At 56.8% G+C, this 16,150-nt stretch overlaps 11 protein-coding genes across 11 annotated transcripts; 5 read left to right on the top strand and 6 right to left on the bottom strand.

Moving 5' to 3' along the window:
• Positions 1-477: 477 nt before the first annotated feature.
• VTJ04DRAFT_1492 (uncharacterized protein) lies at positions 478-2,346 on the top strand (the record flags this gene model as incomplete). The annotated part of the gene is made up of 1 exon (XM_069359185.1): positions 478-2,346. The coding sequence occupies one exon, from the start codon at positions 478-480 to the stop codon at positions 2,344-2,346; it is 1,869 nt and encodes a 622-aa protein (XP_069224100.1).
• A 110-nt stretch (positions 2,347-2,456) lies between these two features.
• Positions 2,457-2,726, bottom strand: VTJ04DRAFT_1491 (uncharacterized protein; the record flags this gene model as incomplete). Its single annotated transcript, XM_069359184.1, has 1 exon — positions 2,457-2,726. One exon carries the CDS (start codon positions 2,724-2,726, stop codon positions 2,457-2,459), a length of 270 nt encoding a protein of 89 aa, XP_069224099.1.
• Positions 2,727-3,202: 476 nt separating this feature from the next.
• On the bottom strand, positions 3,203-4,432 carry VTJ04DRAFT_1490 (uncharacterized protein; the record flags this gene model as incomplete). Its single annotated transcript, XM_069359183.1, has 1 exon — positions 3,203-4,432. One exon carries the CDS (start codon positions 4,430-4,432, stop codon positions 3,203-3,205), a length of 1,230 nt encoding a protein of 409 aa, XP_069224098.1.
• A 1,412-nt stretch (positions 4,433-5,844) lies between these two features.
• Positions 5,845-7,080, top strand: VTJ04DRAFT_1489 (uncharacterized protein; the record flags this gene model as incomplete). Its single annotated transcript, XM_069359181.1, has 2 exons — positions 5,845-6,101; positions 6,507-7,080. The coding sequence occupies 2 exons, from the start codon at positions 5,845-5,847 to the stop codon at positions 7,078-7,080; spliced, it is 831 nt and encodes a 276-aa protein (XP_069224097.1).
• Positions 7,081-7,429: 349 nt separating this feature from the next.
• On the bottom strand, positions 7,430-8,464 carry VTJ04DRAFT_1488 (uncharacterized protein; the record flags this gene model as incomplete). The annotated part of the gene is made up of 1 exon (XM_069359180.1): positions 7,430-8,464. One exon carries the CDS (start codon positions 8,462-8,464, stop codon positions 7,430-7,432), a length of 1,035 nt encoding a protein of 344 aa, XP_069224096.1.
• A 1,054-nt stretch (positions 8,465-9,518) lies between these two features.
• VTJ04DRAFT_1487 (uncharacterized protein) lies at positions 9,519-11,046 on the top strand (the record flags this gene model as incomplete). Its single annotated transcript, XM_069359179.1, has 2 exons — positions 9,519-10,922; positions 10,984-11,046. The coding sequence occupies 2 exons, from the start codon at positions 9,519-9,521 to the stop codon at positions 11,044-11,046; spliced, it is 1,467 nt and encodes a 488-aa protein (XP_069224095.1).
• Positions 11,047-11,076: 30 nt separating this feature from the next.
• VTJ04DRAFT_1486 (uncharacterized protein) lies at positions 11,077-11,376 on the top strand (the record flags this gene model as incomplete). The annotated part of the gene is made up of 2 exons (XM_069359178.1): positions 11,077-11,144; positions 11,187-11,376. The coding sequence occupies 2 exons, from the start codon at positions 11,077-11,079 to the stop codon at positions 11,374-11,376; spliced, it is 258 nt and encodes an 85-aa protein (XP_069224094.1).
• A 19-nt stretch (positions 11,377-11,395) lies between these two features.
• On the bottom strand, positions 11,396-12,152 carry VTJ04DRAFT_1485 (uncharacterized protein; the record flags this gene model as incomplete). The annotated part of the gene is made up of 3 exons (XM_069359177.1): positions 11,396-11,793; positions 11,882-12,042; positions 12,139-12,152. The coding sequence occupies 3 exons, from the start codon at positions 12,150-12,152 to the stop codon at positions 11,396-11,398; spliced, it is 573 nt and encodes a 190-aa protein (XP_069224093.1).
• Positions 12,153-12,226: 74 nt separating this feature from the next.
• VTJ04DRAFT_1484 (uncharacterized protein) lies at positions 12,227-12,929 on the top strand (the record flags this gene model as incomplete). The annotated part of the gene is made up of 2 exons (XM_069359176.1): positions 12,227-12,304; positions 12,738-12,929. The coding sequence occupies 2 exons, from the start codon at positions 12,227-12,229 to the stop codon at positions 12,927-12,929; spliced, it is 270 nt and encodes an 89-aa protein (XP_069224092.1).
• An 84-nt stretch (positions 12,930-13,013) lies between these two features.
• On the bottom strand, positions 13,014-14,435 carry VTJ04DRAFT_1483 (uncharacterized protein; the record flags this gene model as incomplete). The annotated part of the gene is made up of 2 exons (XM_069359175.1): positions 13,014-13,910; positions 13,983-14,435. The coding sequence occupies 2 exons, from the start codon at positions 14,433-14,435 to the stop codon at positions 13,014-13,016; spliced, it is 1,350 nt and encodes a 449-aa protein (XP_069224091.1).
• Positions 14,436-14,498: 63 nt separating this feature from the next.
• VTJ04DRAFT_1482 (uncharacterized protein) lies at positions 14,499-15,660 on the bottom strand (the record flags this gene model as incomplete). Its single annotated transcript, XM_069359174.1, has 3 exons — positions 14,499-14,617; positions 14,683-14,743; positions 15,553-15,660. The coding sequence occupies 3 exons, from the start codon at positions 15,658-15,660 to the stop codon at positions 14,499-14,501; spliced, it is 288 nt and encodes a 95-aa protein (XP_069224090.1).
• Between the last annotated feature and the right edge of the window lie 490 nt (positions 15,661-16,150).

The following is a 16,150-nucleotide window of genomic DNA, read 5'->3' as shown; positions in this document are numbered from 1 at the left end:
TCGAATACCCGGCCACCGAGTCGTAGAAATCAGGGAGTGAAAGGTTGATGGTGTCGCTGGTGCCAGTGTTGATTTCGCCCGAAAGTGTTGTTGATGTTGTTGAAAGTGCAGCAACCACATGGAGCTGCCCCAGAAACTCGAAAATCCCCAATTGGACTGGCCCCAAATTGGGTTCGAGCCCCACTCGAGCCGCGACGGGACGCAGCCCACAGAACTGGTGGAACCTGCAGGGGTAGCAGCGACGCGGGAAGCTCCACTGGGGCTGCCAAGTTTCAAGCCCAGCCCGCAGCAGGTTTGCCCCTGCCTGCGGCATTGCGTCACAGGCTCAAGCAGGCTGAGGTTCGGCCTGTTTGTTGCAGAAACATTAACTGAAGATCTCTCCCAACCTCGAGGCTTCAACTCCCGTCTTCTCTCCCTTGCAATGGTGCATCCCTCCGTCCCCAATCCACCAACACACAGTTTCGTCCATCGCCAACCATGGATGTCGGAACCATGGCGCATGCGGGACTGCTGCAGACCAGCTTGATCTGGCTCGCTTATGCCGTGGCCGTCGCCCTCTGCTTCTTCGTCGCCATCATCACCACCCTCACATGGCAGACTCCCCGCGACCGCTCTGCTGTTGTCTCAACTGTCTCTATCATTACTCTCACCTCGCTACTCGCCACTCTCCTGCTCCTCCCCGTCGACATTGCCCTTGTCTCGTCCACCACCGACCCGCTTCTCGGGACCAAGAAACCCTGGGCCACTGCCGGCCGCATCGACAACATCCTCTTTACACTCAAGACTGTTTACTACACTCTGTACTCACTCGACGCCCTGCTGTGCCTGATTGTGATCCCGTTTACATACTTCTGGTACGAAGAATACGATGAGGTCGACGAGGAGGACGGCAATTCCACACCAGCCACCCGGCTCTGGAAGGCGGCCAAGTACACTCTCAGCTTTGTGATACTCGTCGTCATCATCTTCCTCATCGGCTTCTTCGTGCCCGCCGCCAGTCAAAACCCCGACCGGCACATGGACCTAGACTACTTCCGGCGTCTCCTGGGTGCCAATCATGGCGAAAAGGCTCTCAGTTTTGGTGTTGGCCTGCTCATGGTTCTCGGGACCTTGTGTTACATGCTATACACCAGCGCGGGCCTGGCTCTGCTTCCTATTTCCTTCATCAAATCCGCCCCGTCCATTTCGGCTCCGCAGCTTTCTGCCGACACAGCTTCCGCCCTGGAAGCCAATCGTGAGCGTCAACGTCAAATCGAGATGCGTAGCGCTGGCCGCGGTGGCATGTCGCCAAAGGACAGGCGGGAGATGGACGCTCTGCTTCGGGAAGAACGCACCCTCGTCCGCCGCGAGCGCCTGGCCGCTGAAGCCCGGGGTGAGGGGCGGGGACGCATGTTCCATATCTGGACCAAGATCCAAGCCGTGCTTCGTCCGCTCCAGCTTTTGGGCGGCATCGTCTTGCTTCTCTTGGCCATGCTCATCTGGGTCTCCATGTTCATCACTGCCGTTGACAAAGCCATCAACTCAGTCTGCAAGGAGCGCTGCGGCTACATACTCGGCCATCTGCACGTCTTCCAGCCCATTAACTGGCTGCTGGTGCGCTCTGCGCGCGTCTTCCCCGTCGACTACATCCTGACTGCGCTCCTTGTTCTTTTCTTTTTCAGCAGCTCTCTGACCGGCCTGGCTGTCGTTGGCGTCAGGTTCCTTTGGGTGCGCCTATTCAACCTGCGCAAGGGTCGGACTGCTCCGCAAGCCCTGCTCATCGCCTCGGTACTTCTCGCGCTGATGCTCCTAGCGGTGTACTACGCCGTCACGAACCTTGTCGCGCCGCAGTACGCAACCTACGGCACTCAGACCTTCTGTCTCAACACCAAGCTTCCCCCCTCATCATCCTTCTCTCTCTCCGAGGCAGAATCACCAGCTCCATATCCTGACTGCCGCGAGCACCCGGACATGGTCCGGCCCTGCTCTGAATCCCTGCGTGATTCGGCTGCCAAGGACGTGTGCACGCCCACGGTGGCATCTACCTTCATCAACCGCATCAGCATCAGCTGGCCCGTGTTTGGCGGCGCGGCCTTTTGGGCCCAGTTTGTGTTCCTGGCGGTGTTTTTGGTCGTCTTTGTCACGTGCCTCTTCCGCACGCCGAGGCTGGATCTTGCGTCGCTTGATGAAGAGGCCGAGCTGGACGAAGAGGAGGAGGGCTTGTTGGCGAGCGCGGGACGGAGGTTTGGCGCCACTTGGCAGGACATTACGGGCCGAGTGGGCGGAAGCAACCAGGGAGGAGGAGGGTATGGGGCGGTTGAGAGGGGCGAGGGAGTGAATGGAGAGGGAGCGGCGATGAGGGGTTGATGATTGGATTCGAAACAATGATAGGGGTTGTGAAGGTGAATACTGTTTGACCAACACGGGAGGAACATAAAAGGGAAGGGAACCAAAAATGGACTGACTGGGCAAGGTAATCATCGGATTGGGCTGAACGGGTATCTACGGTACGGGCTGGATTGGGCTGAACGGGTATCTACGGTACGGGCTGGATTGGGCTGGTATGGGAAGGACAACATGGAACAGGCGGGGCTCTCCTTTGCTCTGGAGGTCTCAAGCTCACTGCCCATCCTTGCTGGCATCTGCGTAACAGATGCGAGTGTAGGTTGTTGGTGGTATTGGCTTATGGCGAAGTGCATGAGAACGAAAAATCGAGTGTAACCAAATGGGTTGGACGGGACAGGCATTCGGGATGGCTAAGGTTGGGTCGGAGGTAATAGGGTAGGGTATCAGGGCGTCTTTGTTTGGACTGGTTGTTTAAGTGTGAGCGAGCGTGTTTTGTATGTTTGGCACGTCATCTCTTTGTAGTTTGTATCTCCGTCTTGTTTGCAAAATGATCGAGCATGATTATCGAGACATGTTGTTTGATGATCTAGGTCGTTGCCTCGGAATTGTCTCGGGTACTTGGGGTAATTGATTCATTCCATCACCCGGTTGCGCGTGTGGCCGTAAGCGGGCTCAAACCAGATCTCCATACTCCAGATCAAATATACTTCTTCATGATTTGACATCAATAGATTCACATTTCCTGAGTTGAAGGGTATTATAACAAGAACCTTGAGGTGGTTATCTGAGTTTCGGGTATCATTATCATCAAAACACCACCACCTCGTCAACCACCTCTCCCTCATAATTTCATCCCTCTTAGATAACAAAATCACTGTCAATCATAAACCCCCGGCCTTCCCACCCCGCCATCCAGCCTCACCCACCGATGTCCGCGCTCATCAAACCCCGCCGACGGCCCAACATGCATCTCTCTCCAACACCTCGCACAATACACATCCCCGCCGCCACCATCCCCATCCTCATTCCCATCATCAGCACCACTATGAGGAGTAGTGCTGCACCCCAAACACCTCACCGTCGCGTCATCGAGACAAACAATGCACCACCCCCGCTGGTCCTCATCGGTATACTTGGACCGCGCGCGGAGGAGGGCCTTGCTCGACGGGTCCGGGGCGCCGCCGGCGCTGGGGGCAAAGGTTGGGGCGGAGGGGAGGCCGAGGGCGTCGACCGGGCCGAGGCCCCGGAGTTGGGCGAGGCGGGAGGCGATGGGGTCGGGAAGGGAGGATGGGTCAGGGGCGGGCTGGGTTGAGGGGACGCTGGGGAGGGTGATGTCTGAGGTTTCTGGGGTGGTGGTCTGGTCTGGGGTTGTTGTGGAGGGTTTGTTTGGAGATGGTGTTTGTTTGTCATCTTCACTGCTACCGTCATGAGCCGGTTTGGCTCGGGGATCATTGGTTTGGAGAGTTGGTAGAGGTGGCGGGAGGGAGTTGATCTCGTCGCCGAGCTGGGTCAGGATCTCTTCGACGGCGCGTGTCATTTCCTCGCCATCCGAGTCGTCGCTGTCTTTGTCATCCTTGTTTTCGGCATGCTTTTGTTCTCCCGCAGCAGTTCTTGCGCCTTTGGCCGACTCCAGCTTCAACGACTGGAACAGGTTCTCCAAGTCTTCGGGCTTGGTACCCGAGCCGTCGTCAAGCTCGGGTGGAGACTCTGGGACGTCCTCGACCAACGAAAAGTCCTCATCCCCCAAGGCCTCAAGAAGTTCATCCACTGCCGCCTCGTCGACCGTCTCCGGAGCAGCGTAATGATATGAGGCTGGTGGTGCTCGGCTAGGGTTCGCTGCGCTGCTCAGGAACGCCTGGGAGTCCACAACCACCCTACTCCCGGATTCATCCTCCCTTCCACCTTCATCAGGGGTTTTGGATGGTTGTGGTTGAGCAACACTCAAGGTCGAGCCTTCACCACTGTCGGATCGGTCACGGAGACTCCGGAGTCTGGCAGCCAAGGCATCCTCCCGCGATGACGGTAATTGTGGCTGGGTTCCTGGTGGTTGCGGAAGACTTTGTTCAAGGCACGCACAGTCATTTAGCCATGTGGGCGACTTCGACATAAGAATGAAAGCGGGGCAGGATTAGCATTACTCTTTCGCCAGAGAGACTTGTGTGGGTTTGAGGGCATTCAGCCTGTCCAGCAGGGATCGGTCATCCGAGGGAGAAGAAGCCATGGCGGTCAGCGGGACGGTGAGGGTGTGATGATCATGAACAAGTGAAAAGTTTCACCAGCAGCTAGTGTCCTTTGATGCTGGTAAGCTGACAGCTGTGAGAAGCGAGGGATGGTTCGTCGGTTGAGGTCAGATCCAGCACGCGACGCGTGTGAAGCCTGGTAAGGCGTAGCCCAAGGCTGCATGGCGGTGGGGGGATGTGGGGTCGCTGACATGGATCCATGCACTGAATTCAAAGTTCTTATTGGCTGGAGCTCGCCATGTGAGCGGAACCAGCGGTGGCCTCCCCGCGACCCCAGTAAGCCAGGAACGCTTCGCAGAACAAGCAGCCACAGCACACCCCCGGGCCCGGACTTCCGATGATGGCCGTCCAGAGTCAACCAAGCCTGAGATGTCGCATCGGCGCCCACCGCAACATCACAGTGTAGACTCAAAAGATCCGGGAATAAGTCAAGATCTTGTGTTCGATTTTTGCCATTTCTCCGCGGATATCTTCCGTCAAACACGGCCAGACAGTCCTTCATGAAGAAGGCGAACTTCTTGTACTGCCACAACGACCAGAACGAGTCTCCGATTCATTGTCCCGGGAAACGTTGATGTTGGCAGGCATGGAGTTTGAGCGGTGAAGTTTATGAGACGGAGCCGTCGAGGTTATGAAAGACCTCAAGCAACCAGTACCACTGAACAAACTTGACAATGTATGGAGTAGTTATCCCTATATATAACACAATTCTCCTTGACAAACAACCAAGTCCACAGAGTGTTGTGGCCAAGAAGTAACTTCTGTGTACACTCTCTTCGGATCACCTTTTCCGACGTCCCATCGAAGTGAGGCTGAGCCGCAGTGTTTCCTAGCAGATCACAGTGTGCCACGAAACTTGTCCCGTGGGCGGTGATGAAGCTTCTGTTTGGATGGATCGAAGTGCGCATGGGAACCCAGTCAAGAAACAACCTTGAAGAGGCCCCGCCCCTTGGCAACTTGATTCTCTTGCCGAACCATGCGGTCATGGGTTTTGCTCAGCCCAAAGCTTGGAAAAAAACGCCACGCTGAACTCGCCGCGCAACTGCAATAAAACGGTGCAGGAAGCCAGTCCAAGTCGGTCGCTAGCAAGCACAAGCTACTCCAGAGACGTCAGCCCTGTATCCATAGCGCCCCTTATTTTTTTTTCGCGCAGCTCTCCTCAACAAACATATCGTATTGGTATTGACTATATCATACTCTCGCGACAACCCTCCGAGTGTCTTACGACTCCATCAATTCATTCCCGTCTTTCGTCCGACCCGAGGTTTTCGACGACAGCATGCGCCTAGATCTGCTTCTTGTTTCCCTGGCGACTGCCACGCTCGCAGCGACCCCGCCAAACGCACCACACGGCCTTCACCGGCCGCAGTCGCCGAAGCGCGACATCGCGCAGCGCGATGAAGCGAGAGCTATCTTGTCTCCTCCAGAATCCGTAAACGATCTGGTCAAGCGCAAGGGCGGCGGCGGCGGTGGTGGTCGTGGCGGTGGTGGTGGCGGTGGTCGGTCGAGCGGGAGCGGCGGCAGCAGTGGTAGCTCGTGAGTACCACCAAACTTTTTATCTCTTTTTTTCTTGTTTCGCGCGCGTTTTCCCCTACCCCTCGCATTCTGGAGGATGGAGACTTTGGAGGTCATTGTCGGCGTGCCCCTGTCGCAAGGCAAAGGTGGCGGTCAACGGTGGATGTGCCCATGTTTGCGGCACATCGAGCGAATCCTCCCCGGGGTTCAAACAAGCCGCCATCTACCCCAAGCCGTCGGCCGGAGTCTCATCCTCCTTTTCGTGTGTTTTTAGTAAATCAAGCAAATCGAGCTCCAAGAAGACCTCCAAGTCCAAGACATCTAGTTCCAGTTCTGGGGGTTCTCGCTCGAGTACCTCACTGTGCGGAAGCCAGCTCCCCGTTCCTTGAAGAGCCTGCTGCTAACCATTCCTTCTCTCCTACACAGTCGCAGCTCGCCCAGCTCCAACCAGGGCGGCCGGACAACCACCGGCACAGGCCCGAGGCCCGCGTACGGCGGCGGCAGGTTCTATGGCGGTGGCGCCACAGTCCCGTACAAGTCGGGCACCCCCTCTCCGTCGGGCATCGTCCCGCTCTTCGCTACCGCCGCCTTCATCGCCTTCTGGCCTGGCCTCTGGTTGTACGGCGCCTACTTGTACCACTGGCCGCACGACTACACCTTCTTCAACGAGACCAGCGGAGAGGAGGAGAGCAAGCCCGTGACGTGCGCCTGCGACCCGTATCTGGTCTGCGGCTGCGACTACACTGACGACGAGGGCTACATGTCCGATCTGATTGGCAACGGTAGCTGGGCGGCTCTCGACCATGCCGTCATTACGGTGGCCGAGGTCAACGGCACCGTCACCATTCTGATCAATGGCACCCTGCCCAACGGAACCACGGCTGCTGGTGGTGACGAGGAACCTTTCAGCGACGGCGCCGCCGGGATGAGGGGCATGTTGGTTCATCTTGGGTGGTGGCCCGTATTTGCGGCCGTTGCGGCCATCGTTCTGATAGCTTAAGGCTGTCTCATTCTCTGACTTTCTCTTTTAATTTTGCTTACCTAGGTACATTCTTTTCGTCCTATGACGACTCCCTTTTCCTCGAGTTGGTGTTGCGGCGTGGATACCCTTTCGGTTCTGGGTTTGTTGAGGGCGTTAGGGAGTTAGGGATGAACGATGTGGTGACGCCGTGGACGATGGATTGTGAACGGAGAAGAACGCAGATACTATTCTTATCCAGTAGGCCCCACGGCCAAATTCCGTATGTGCGTACTGTACATAGACCGACCTAGTCACGCAATCGAAACTCACAACTTCCCTATATGATGTACACATATCCAACCCATCCATGGCCTCCTCATCATCCTGCCTACAGCTTGATGCCCGCCTCCTCCAGCGCTTTCGCGGCCACTTTATCACCCTCTTTGGCCCTCTCTTTTCTCCTCTCCACTACCCAATCCCCCAACTCCTTCCAAATCGCCTCCTTCTCCGCCGGGCGCAACGACGCCGCCAACCCGCTGGTACTCGTCGCCACGAAGATCCTCGCCCCCTTCCACTTGGGATCATACACCACCCCGTCCACCCTCTCCTCCTCCTGACCATCCTCTCCCCCGACAAGCCCCATATTCTCCGTCTCCTCCTGCCACCCGTACCGAAACTCCTCCTTCCCAATCGCCCGTCCGTGCCTCACCCTCCAAACACTCTCCCAAATACTCTTGCCCACAATACAAACCGCCTCGGGGCGGTACTTGCGCACTTTCGCCTCCAACACGGCCACGCCGGCGTCCATCTCGCTCTTGCTCAGCTCTGCTCCGCTCCGGCTCGGTCGCCCGACAATGTTTGTCAGCCCCAGCGCGTAGCGCTCCGGCATGCTGCGGTCCTCGGACGGGTCGCACCGCCGCGGGGTGATCCCCGACGAGTGGAGGAGTTTCCAGAAGAGGTTGCTCGGGTGCGCGTAGGCGTGGCCTCGCCGCGCGGTCTCGACGCCGGGGTTTAGGCCGATGAAGAAGACGAGGAGGTTAGGGCCGAGAGAGTCCGGGATTCCCGGAGGTAAGTGGGAGTACTGCGCCGGAGGGGCATAGGTGGTGGGGGAGGATTTGGCGCGTTTTGGTTTGCGACGGGCGGCGGTGGGTTGGGAGGAGGAGGTGGATGATGAGGATTGGGAATCTGGCGCTTCTTCTGACTTGGTGGTGGTGTCGTCGGCCTCGGCGGCGGGTTTGCGCTTGGCGGGAGATGGGGATTTCCTCGCCGCTGCTGGAGTGGTGAGGGATGGATTGGAGAGGAAGCGCGGGCTACGACGCAGTCCGGAGGCCATGGTGTCGTTGTTGAACTTGAAGTTGTTCAGGTCGAGACGGCCGGCGAAGGTTGGAGCCGGGGTTGGCTGTGGTTCTTCGTCTGCCGTCATGTTGCCCGTTCCTGAACGTTGAATTATGTGAGCACTGGTTGGATGTTGTCGATGCAAGCACCTGTGTCAAGATGTGCGATGTTCTCGATGTATTATGTGCCTGACAGTTATCATGTACCTATTATGTATTTTCTATGCTCGGAGTTCCTTCGGCTCCGGGGAAACAAGATGGGGCGTGATGACTGTCAGGGGCAAAATCTGCCTGGATCCCAAAAGGTGATGACCCTTGAGTCATGCAATTGAGGACAAGGGCATCGTCTCCCCGATTGTTGTGTTGTCCCTCCTGATTTGCTTGGTGCCTGGAATCAATCAGGCAAGGATCGCGGCATCTTCCATTTCCAAGACTTCAGCTGGATTTGATGATTATCGGTGCTTTTTACTTAAGTAGGTATCTTCGAGTTCACAATTCGTGTCCAAACACCTGGAGCCCAAGAACATGGATCTCAAAACATACCGAAAACCTCATAGCAGAATGCTTACAGCTTGATGTTGACACAGCGACTTAGTTCAGCTCATCTCATCGCAAATTGATTACTTACGGTTTTACCTATGTTCACAATCAACCATCTTCAAGATTTCCCCTCCTCAATTGACTTGGCCAACGTCTTGTGCTGATGGCAGATCTGCCAAGCCACGTTAGCCACTGTCCTTCCCGGCACTTCACCACACCGCCCCTGACCAACAGTGACAGACAGCGAATCGGCGGCCAGCTGCTGTCTCGTCTTGTGGAACACGGCATGCTGGTGATCTCGGATGGCAAGTGGGGCCAACTTCGCGATGGGAACCCGAGGCGGGGCATTCTGGACCCTTCTTGGGGCTGTACTTCCCCAATTTCAAGTGGAAGCTCGACTCTGTGCTGAGCTGACCTGATTCGAGCTTTTTGTTGTCATGTTTCAAGGTTGGGCTGCTGGGCATTAAGTATTTATATCCAATTCAAAAGGACTCAACCTCAAACAGACCTGTGGTTTCACCCCTCTTTCTCTTTTGTTTACTTACGACAGACAGTACCTAATTCCCGTCCACTTCCAACTCCCGTTCGTCTCCCACGCCCGCCATGACTCTCAACGAGCCCACCCCTGAGCAGGTCTCCCAGCTTAAGGCCAAGTACGAGGCCGCTGGCCAAGGCCAGGTCTTTACCTTCTACGACTCGCTCTCGAGCGAGGAGAAGGCTGCTCTCTACAACCAACTCGCCGCGTTCGACCCCGAATACATCAACACCATCGCCGCCAAGGCCCTCGCGCCTCCTGCCGACGATGGTCCCTCCACCCTCGAGCCCCTGCCCGAGGCTGCCCGTGCCAGTCTCCTGGACGCGAGCCCCGACGAGAAGGCTCATTGGTACGCCCAGGGCCTTGACTTGATCGCCTTCAACAAGGTTGCCGTCGTGCTCATGGCCGGCGGCCAGGGCACCCGCCTCGGCAGCTCCGCTCCCAAGGGCTGCTTCGACATTGGCCTGCCCTCGCACAAGTCCCTCTTCCAGATCCAGGCCGAGCGCATCCGCAAGATCGAGCAGCTCGCCGCCGAGCGCGCCAACCGCCCCGTCACCGAGGTCTCGGTCCCCTGGTACGTCATGACCTCGGGCCCGACCCGCGGCCCAACCGAAGCCTTCTTCAAAGAGCACAACTACTTCGGCCTGCGCCCCGAGAACGTCTTCATCTTCGAGCAGGGTGTGCTCCCTTGCATCTCCAACGACGGCAAGATCCTCCTCGAGAGCCGGGCCCGCGTGGCTGTGGCTCCGGACGGCAACGGCGGCATCTACAACGCCCTCGTCGAATCGGGCGTGCTCGAGGACATGAAGCGCCGCGGCGTCATGCACGTTCACGCCTACTGCGTCGACAACTGCCTCGTGCGTGTGGCCGACCCCGTGTTTATCGGCTTCTCGGCCGCCCACGGCGTGGATATCGCGACCAAGGTCGTGCGCAAGCGGAATGCTGCCGAGTCAGTCGGGCTCATTGTGTCCAAGAACGGGCGCCCTGCAGTGGTGGAGTACTCCGAGATCGACCCGGCCGTGGCCGCCGAGGAGGAGCCCGACCAGCCCGGAGTGCTGCGCTTCCGCGCCGCCAACATCGTCAACCACTACTACTCGTTCAACTTCCTGTCCACGATCCCGACGTGGGCCAAGACGCTGCCGCATCACGTCGCGAGGAAGAAGATCCCGTATGCCGATCTCGAAAAGGGAGGCGAGACGGTCAAGCCGAGCAAGCCGAACGGTATCAAGCTCGAGCAGTTCGTGTTTGACGTGTTCCCCATGCTCGACCTCAACCAGTTTGCTTGTCTCGAAGTCCTGCGTGAGGACGAGTTTAGTCCGCTCAAGAACGCTGCTGGCACCGGGGAGGATGATCCGGATACGAGCAGGAGGGATATCCTGCAACAGGGTCTGAGGTGGCTCAAGGCTGCGGGTGCTGAGGTGGAGGTTGCTGAGGGTGTGGAGGGCATCGAGGTTAGCCCGCTGCTCAGCTACGTAAGTTCTCCCCCCAATCTAAACGCTACCATGGAAGCATAGATGCTAACATCATACACAGGGCGGCGAGGGCCTCGAGAAGTATAAGGGTGTGACAGTCACATCAGCATCGCTCACAGAGTAGAGCATCCCGGGTTGGTAGCAATAAGGTGGGATGGATGTTGTGAGCCAGGATCTGGGCAAGAGCAAGGCCCATCACATATTGGTCTTAGCGATGCCGTTGTCCGTTGTAATAGTCTTCCTGATAATTTAGATATTGATCAGGAAGAAGAAAATAAGGCTTGCTCTCCGGCTTGACCAAACTCATCTGTGTATCCTTCCCAACTCCTGCTGTCTACCTCCCAATGACCATCTACTTGTCATGCCCGTACATTCCAAGTTACTCTTTGCAATGGAATGCGAAGCAAATCAACGCCAGCATCCTCTATCCACCACAACCGCTCCTGATCGATGAACAAAGATCTCCATCCACCTCAAACCCCTTTTTCCACCTCCACCGCCACGCCACCATCACCACCATCCACCCCCGTCCGACTGTTCAAAAAGCTCAACCAACAATTCCACCCGATACTCACCACGTTGACAAACAGCAGCCGATGCTGCAGTGGCACCAAACTGAAATTCGCCAGCTGCACAAACGGCCAGACCATCCAGTTGCTGAGCAGCGCCTGGCGGTACGTCGTGCGCAGCCGCTCTTCCGGGGAGGCGCCCTCCAGCAGCGCCATGCTGGACAGGAACACGCCGATGAAGGTCGGCGCGAAGATGGTCTGGTCGCACGCCACGCGCGCGAGGGCGGTGAGAGTGGGCGAGGCCAAGTTGACGTGCGTCGAAAGGAGGCGGAACCAGGTTGCGGCGCAGGGACCGAAGACAACTTTTTTTTTGGTTTCACACGTTCGTCAGTATTTCTATGTATGTAGGTTGGGTAATAAGCGGGGGAGGGGGGCGATAGAAATACTCACCGCCTCCGTACAAGGCCATCCGCGCCGTCCGGATGTGGTCATGATCCCAGACGCCCCGGCGCTCGACGGCCTGTTGGGCCGTGATGTCGCCGATGGCGAAGAGGAAGGAGGTGGTAATGGCTTGGGTGAGCAAGGGCCGCGCGGCGAGGCGGGCTTGGTACCTGTTTTCTAAGGTTAGCTGAGGGGTTCTGGGGGTGAGGTTTGTTTGTGAGATAGATGAGGAGGCTGGGAGGGGAGGAGGGTGTGGGGTGGCTTACCACTTGAATGGCATGTTGATATCTCTGTTTTCCAAGTATTGTGTGTCCTCCCGCGTAGTATTTGCTGTATTTCTTTCCGTTATAAAAAATGAAGGAGTATAATCTCCGAGTCGCAACGGGAGCTGGAGGTGCGGAAAGGCTTGGCAATGTGTTGTGTGGTTTTCTGGTTGGTAGCTGAAGATGAAGACGAAAGAGGTCCTTCAGCTGTTCAAGTGTTTTGTGATTAGCGGAGGAGTTCCGAACAACCTGCTCAAACCCATTTATTCAACAAGCTAGTTGAGGCCAGATGATTCAAGCGCTCATATGAAAAGGGTCTGTTGAAAATAACAAAGCAAATGAATCATGAGTGGACAGCATGTAGTTGGGTTTCATTCACATCTTAACTGCGGAGGGCCTGCTGCATACAGTAGGTCCGATAACGTCGCGATAGGAAAACTGGGGTTGTTCCAGCCGCCCAAATCAGACAGGACTCGCGGGAGGGTGGAACCTCAACCTGAGGTCTGCAACGGTGCATATACGTATACTTTTCAAGAACCCCTATCCTCATTATTCGCCTTCAGAGGCCTTGATCATCATAGGCGAAGGCAAACACAAGACAGATCCGAGTCAAGTCTCCATTTGCATTGGCTCCATGTCGGAATACTATCAACAAATCTCCGAATCAACCTCGCTGTGCACTCTCCAGCATAAGAACAAGCACAATGTCAGGCCCAACAGAAACCATCCCCATTCCCATTCCATACCATCCCTTGAATTACCGTAGCACGCCGTTGCCGGTCAACACGACCTGATTGCCAAAGCTATACCACCCTCCCTATCACCTCTTCACTCAATATCTCTCAAATCTCTCCGGCTCCCGCCCCTCTCTCAATCTCCTATGGATTTGAGAGCAAATACTCCACCGCTCCCTGGACACTGCCCCCGCTCCGCCTCAGCGCAGTAATGTTCCTGTCAAAGTCGAAGAACCCCATGTCGTTGAGCTGGCGCAGCTGTTCCGCATAGCGCTCCTCGGGCGGACGGTTATCAACAGGCGGAGGTGGAGCCACATTCTCGAGTGAAGGAAGCCCGAGAATCTGAGCCATTTGTTGCATAGCCTCTGGAGTGATGGGAGGCAGGCCGAAGGGGTTGGGAGGTGGGTTTTGGAAGAGGGCGGCAAAAGGGTTGGCGGGCGGGGTGGTTGTGTTGGTTGAGGAGGGGGTGGTGCCGGCTTGCGCTTGGGATTGCGCAGTGCCGCTGCCGGCTGCAGTGGCAGTGGCATCCCGGGTCGCGGTGGGTTGGGCAGCCGTGGTAGACGCACCAGCCGCGGCTGGGGCTTGACCAGTCGCTGGTGGGAAGGCACCCAGGAGCGAGGCAAACGGGTTCGCGGCGGGAGTCGCGCCGGTGGCACCAGCAGCGAACGGGTTGTGCGCAAGGAGTTCGCGTAGGAAATCCATCTGGGGGTTCCCGGTGGTCGTGGATCCTCCAGCACCCGTCCCATTGTTTGCCGGCGCGGTGCCGTCAACCACGCCCGGCGCGGGGAACGCAGGGTTCTGGCCCTGAAGGACCTGGCGCATCCGCGCGGCCATGCGTATCATCTCCGGGTTGGTCATCATCTCACGGAACTGAGGCGACTGCAGTATCTCGCGGGCATTTGGCATGGCTGCCAGGGTCGGGTTGTTGCGGATCATCATGTCGACGAAGGCGGGGTTGCTGAGAGCCTCGTTCATGGTTTGCGCGATCATGGGGTTTTGCAGCATGTTGGCCATCTCTTCTGGCGAGGGAGGGGCACCCATCTGGAGAAGAAGATTATCTCGTTAGCGATGAGTCCGCATGTATCGCGCAATGTTCTTTATCGGGAAACTCACTCCAAAATCGGGGCCAAAAGCATCGAGGCTCGGCAGGTTGACGCGCCCAGCGTACCTTGCGCCAGTAAGGCCTGCAAGGACGTCACCCGCATGAGTGCCAGCGGCCATGTTCTGAGGTACAGCAGGAGGGGTGGGAGTCGAGGCGGAAGCGGAGGTAGAGGCTGGGGTGGGGTTGCTGCGAGCGCTCTTAACCATGTGAATGGTGTTGTTGTTCTTGATCTTGTAGACGCTCAGAGCATCCGAGTCTTTCATGATGCGCCCCGAGTAGATAAGGCGCTGCCTCTCGGGAGGCACGTCCTCGTAGTCGCTCCCAGCCAACTTGGTCTTGAGGTCGAGCACGGTCGCCGACTCGGACATGGTGATGGTGTGCGTCTTATCGTTGGGGCATTTGACCTTGAAGGTGATTTGAGTCTCGGTACCGGCTTCGCTGCCGGGCTCAACGTTGTCTGCCATCGTGATGGGAGGGTCTGTGGTTCTCGGCGATGAATACGGGAGTGTTGGTGAACGGTGTCGGTATCAGTCGAGCCTCGTTTGCGGCTGGTGGGAGAGGTTGTGATGCCAGCGGGGCTGATGCGATGGGCGCTCGGACGAATCAACACGATGGAGAGACGAAAGCAGAGGCCTCGATATGTGCGCTGGACAGGCAGGTTTAGAGAAATAAAGACACGGTCGGTTTCGCTGAAAGATGGATGGCGCTTACTGCTGTGAAGTAAGAGGAAAGGATGCCAGGAGGCGGCTAGAGTGGTCCGGTTCGGAGCGGGCTAAGGTTCCATTCCCCTAAAGTGTCAGTTGGCTCTCGCATCTGGTCTCGTCAAGGGTCAGGCGGAACCGCAGTGATGCGCATGGAAGTGCCAAGCCACAAAATGCCTAAGCCACACTAACTACGCTAAGGGGAAGAGGGGCACGCGCTCGGAGCCAAGAGGTGGGGCTGAGTGGCGTTGCGGGGTTCCGATAAGATAAGCGGAGTCTTGGAGGGGAACCTAGAAGCCTCAATCAAGCTTCAGACTGGAACCTGGAAAATGCAATATCGTATCTTTCCTCACATGGAACCTAGGTTGAGGAAACCACATCCCTCTCATCACTCGGTGAATTGAGCGAATCACAAACTCTAATAAGGACGTCGAAATTGTTGCTTATGTTCCCGTTGATTGGACAACATTGCTTCTTCTTTTCATGTTTTCCATGTATCAACATTGGAGACATTGCAAAGCTTCATTCAGCCGCCAGCGCCAGTTTGACCGATGCCTTCTTTCTTCCTCTTTCTTCTGGAACAAGATTCTCAATCACAAACTCAATTCTTCTCGATAATCTGCCCACAAAAATTTCTCGACAGCCCCCCTGTCACACGGATCTCTTGCGTCACTTAGCAGCCTTGGGTGAACTTCAGAGCATATTTCCTAAGAGGGCAAACAGCGTTCGCTCAGGTATCACAAAGAGGATCGTCGGGTCCATCCCCCTGCCACGTGGAGGCCCAAGAGAGGCACAGGAATCGGCATAGGGTAAAGCTGTTGCAGCGTAGGACAGCCCGATCCGGATGTGATACCGCGGTGTCGGTGGATACCTTTCTCACTAGTTCACTAGTTCCCGTTCCCGGTGCCCCGGGCAGCCTCACCGGGTGCGGGCCGGGGAGAGGGGTGCTGGTGCCCAGCCATGCTGATTTAACCTTTGAGCCCAACATTGATATGAAGACCTCAAGGTAGTAGACCCATCTCTCATCTGGCCCGCCCAGGCTGTCCCGCGAAACCCCAAGGTCCCCTGGTCTAAGTACAGTAACAACCCGCAGGGCTGAGAACCCAACCCAAGATTAGCTAAGGAACTCCAAGTTCTTCGCTACCGGAAGTCATTGGGCCCGGCTTGCCGCCTCGACCCGGGAATGACTTGCAGAGCCAAGACACCACTAGGCCGCCGCAACAGGTTGGGTGGAAACATTCTCGATCTCCTTAGGTATGTACATACCTCCATCGTCGGGCAGGGCGGTCAGTCACCTAGTGTGGGCTAGGGCTCGTTTTGGATTCGGAAGTCCCAGGTTGAGGTTGCGCAAATCGCCTCTCTTCTGGCCGTCCATGAACTTGCGGAGGAGTCTTCGTTTCCACCGCCATCAGGACATGCCCACCATCATCCAGGTTAAGAGGAAGCGTGAGCGTCCTCATCAACAGCAATGGCCGGGC

Source organism: Mycothermus thermophilus (assembly GCF_041956435.1).
Source record: "Mycothermus thermophilus strain CBS 625.91 unplaced genomic scaffold VTJ04scaffold_1, whole genome shotgun sequence".
Taxonomy (NCBI): Eukaryota; Fungi; Ascomycota; class Sordariomycetes; order Sordariales; family Chaetomiaceae; genus Mycothermus; species Mycothermus thermophilus.
This window is presented reverse-complemented; position numbering and strand designations above follow the sequence as displayed.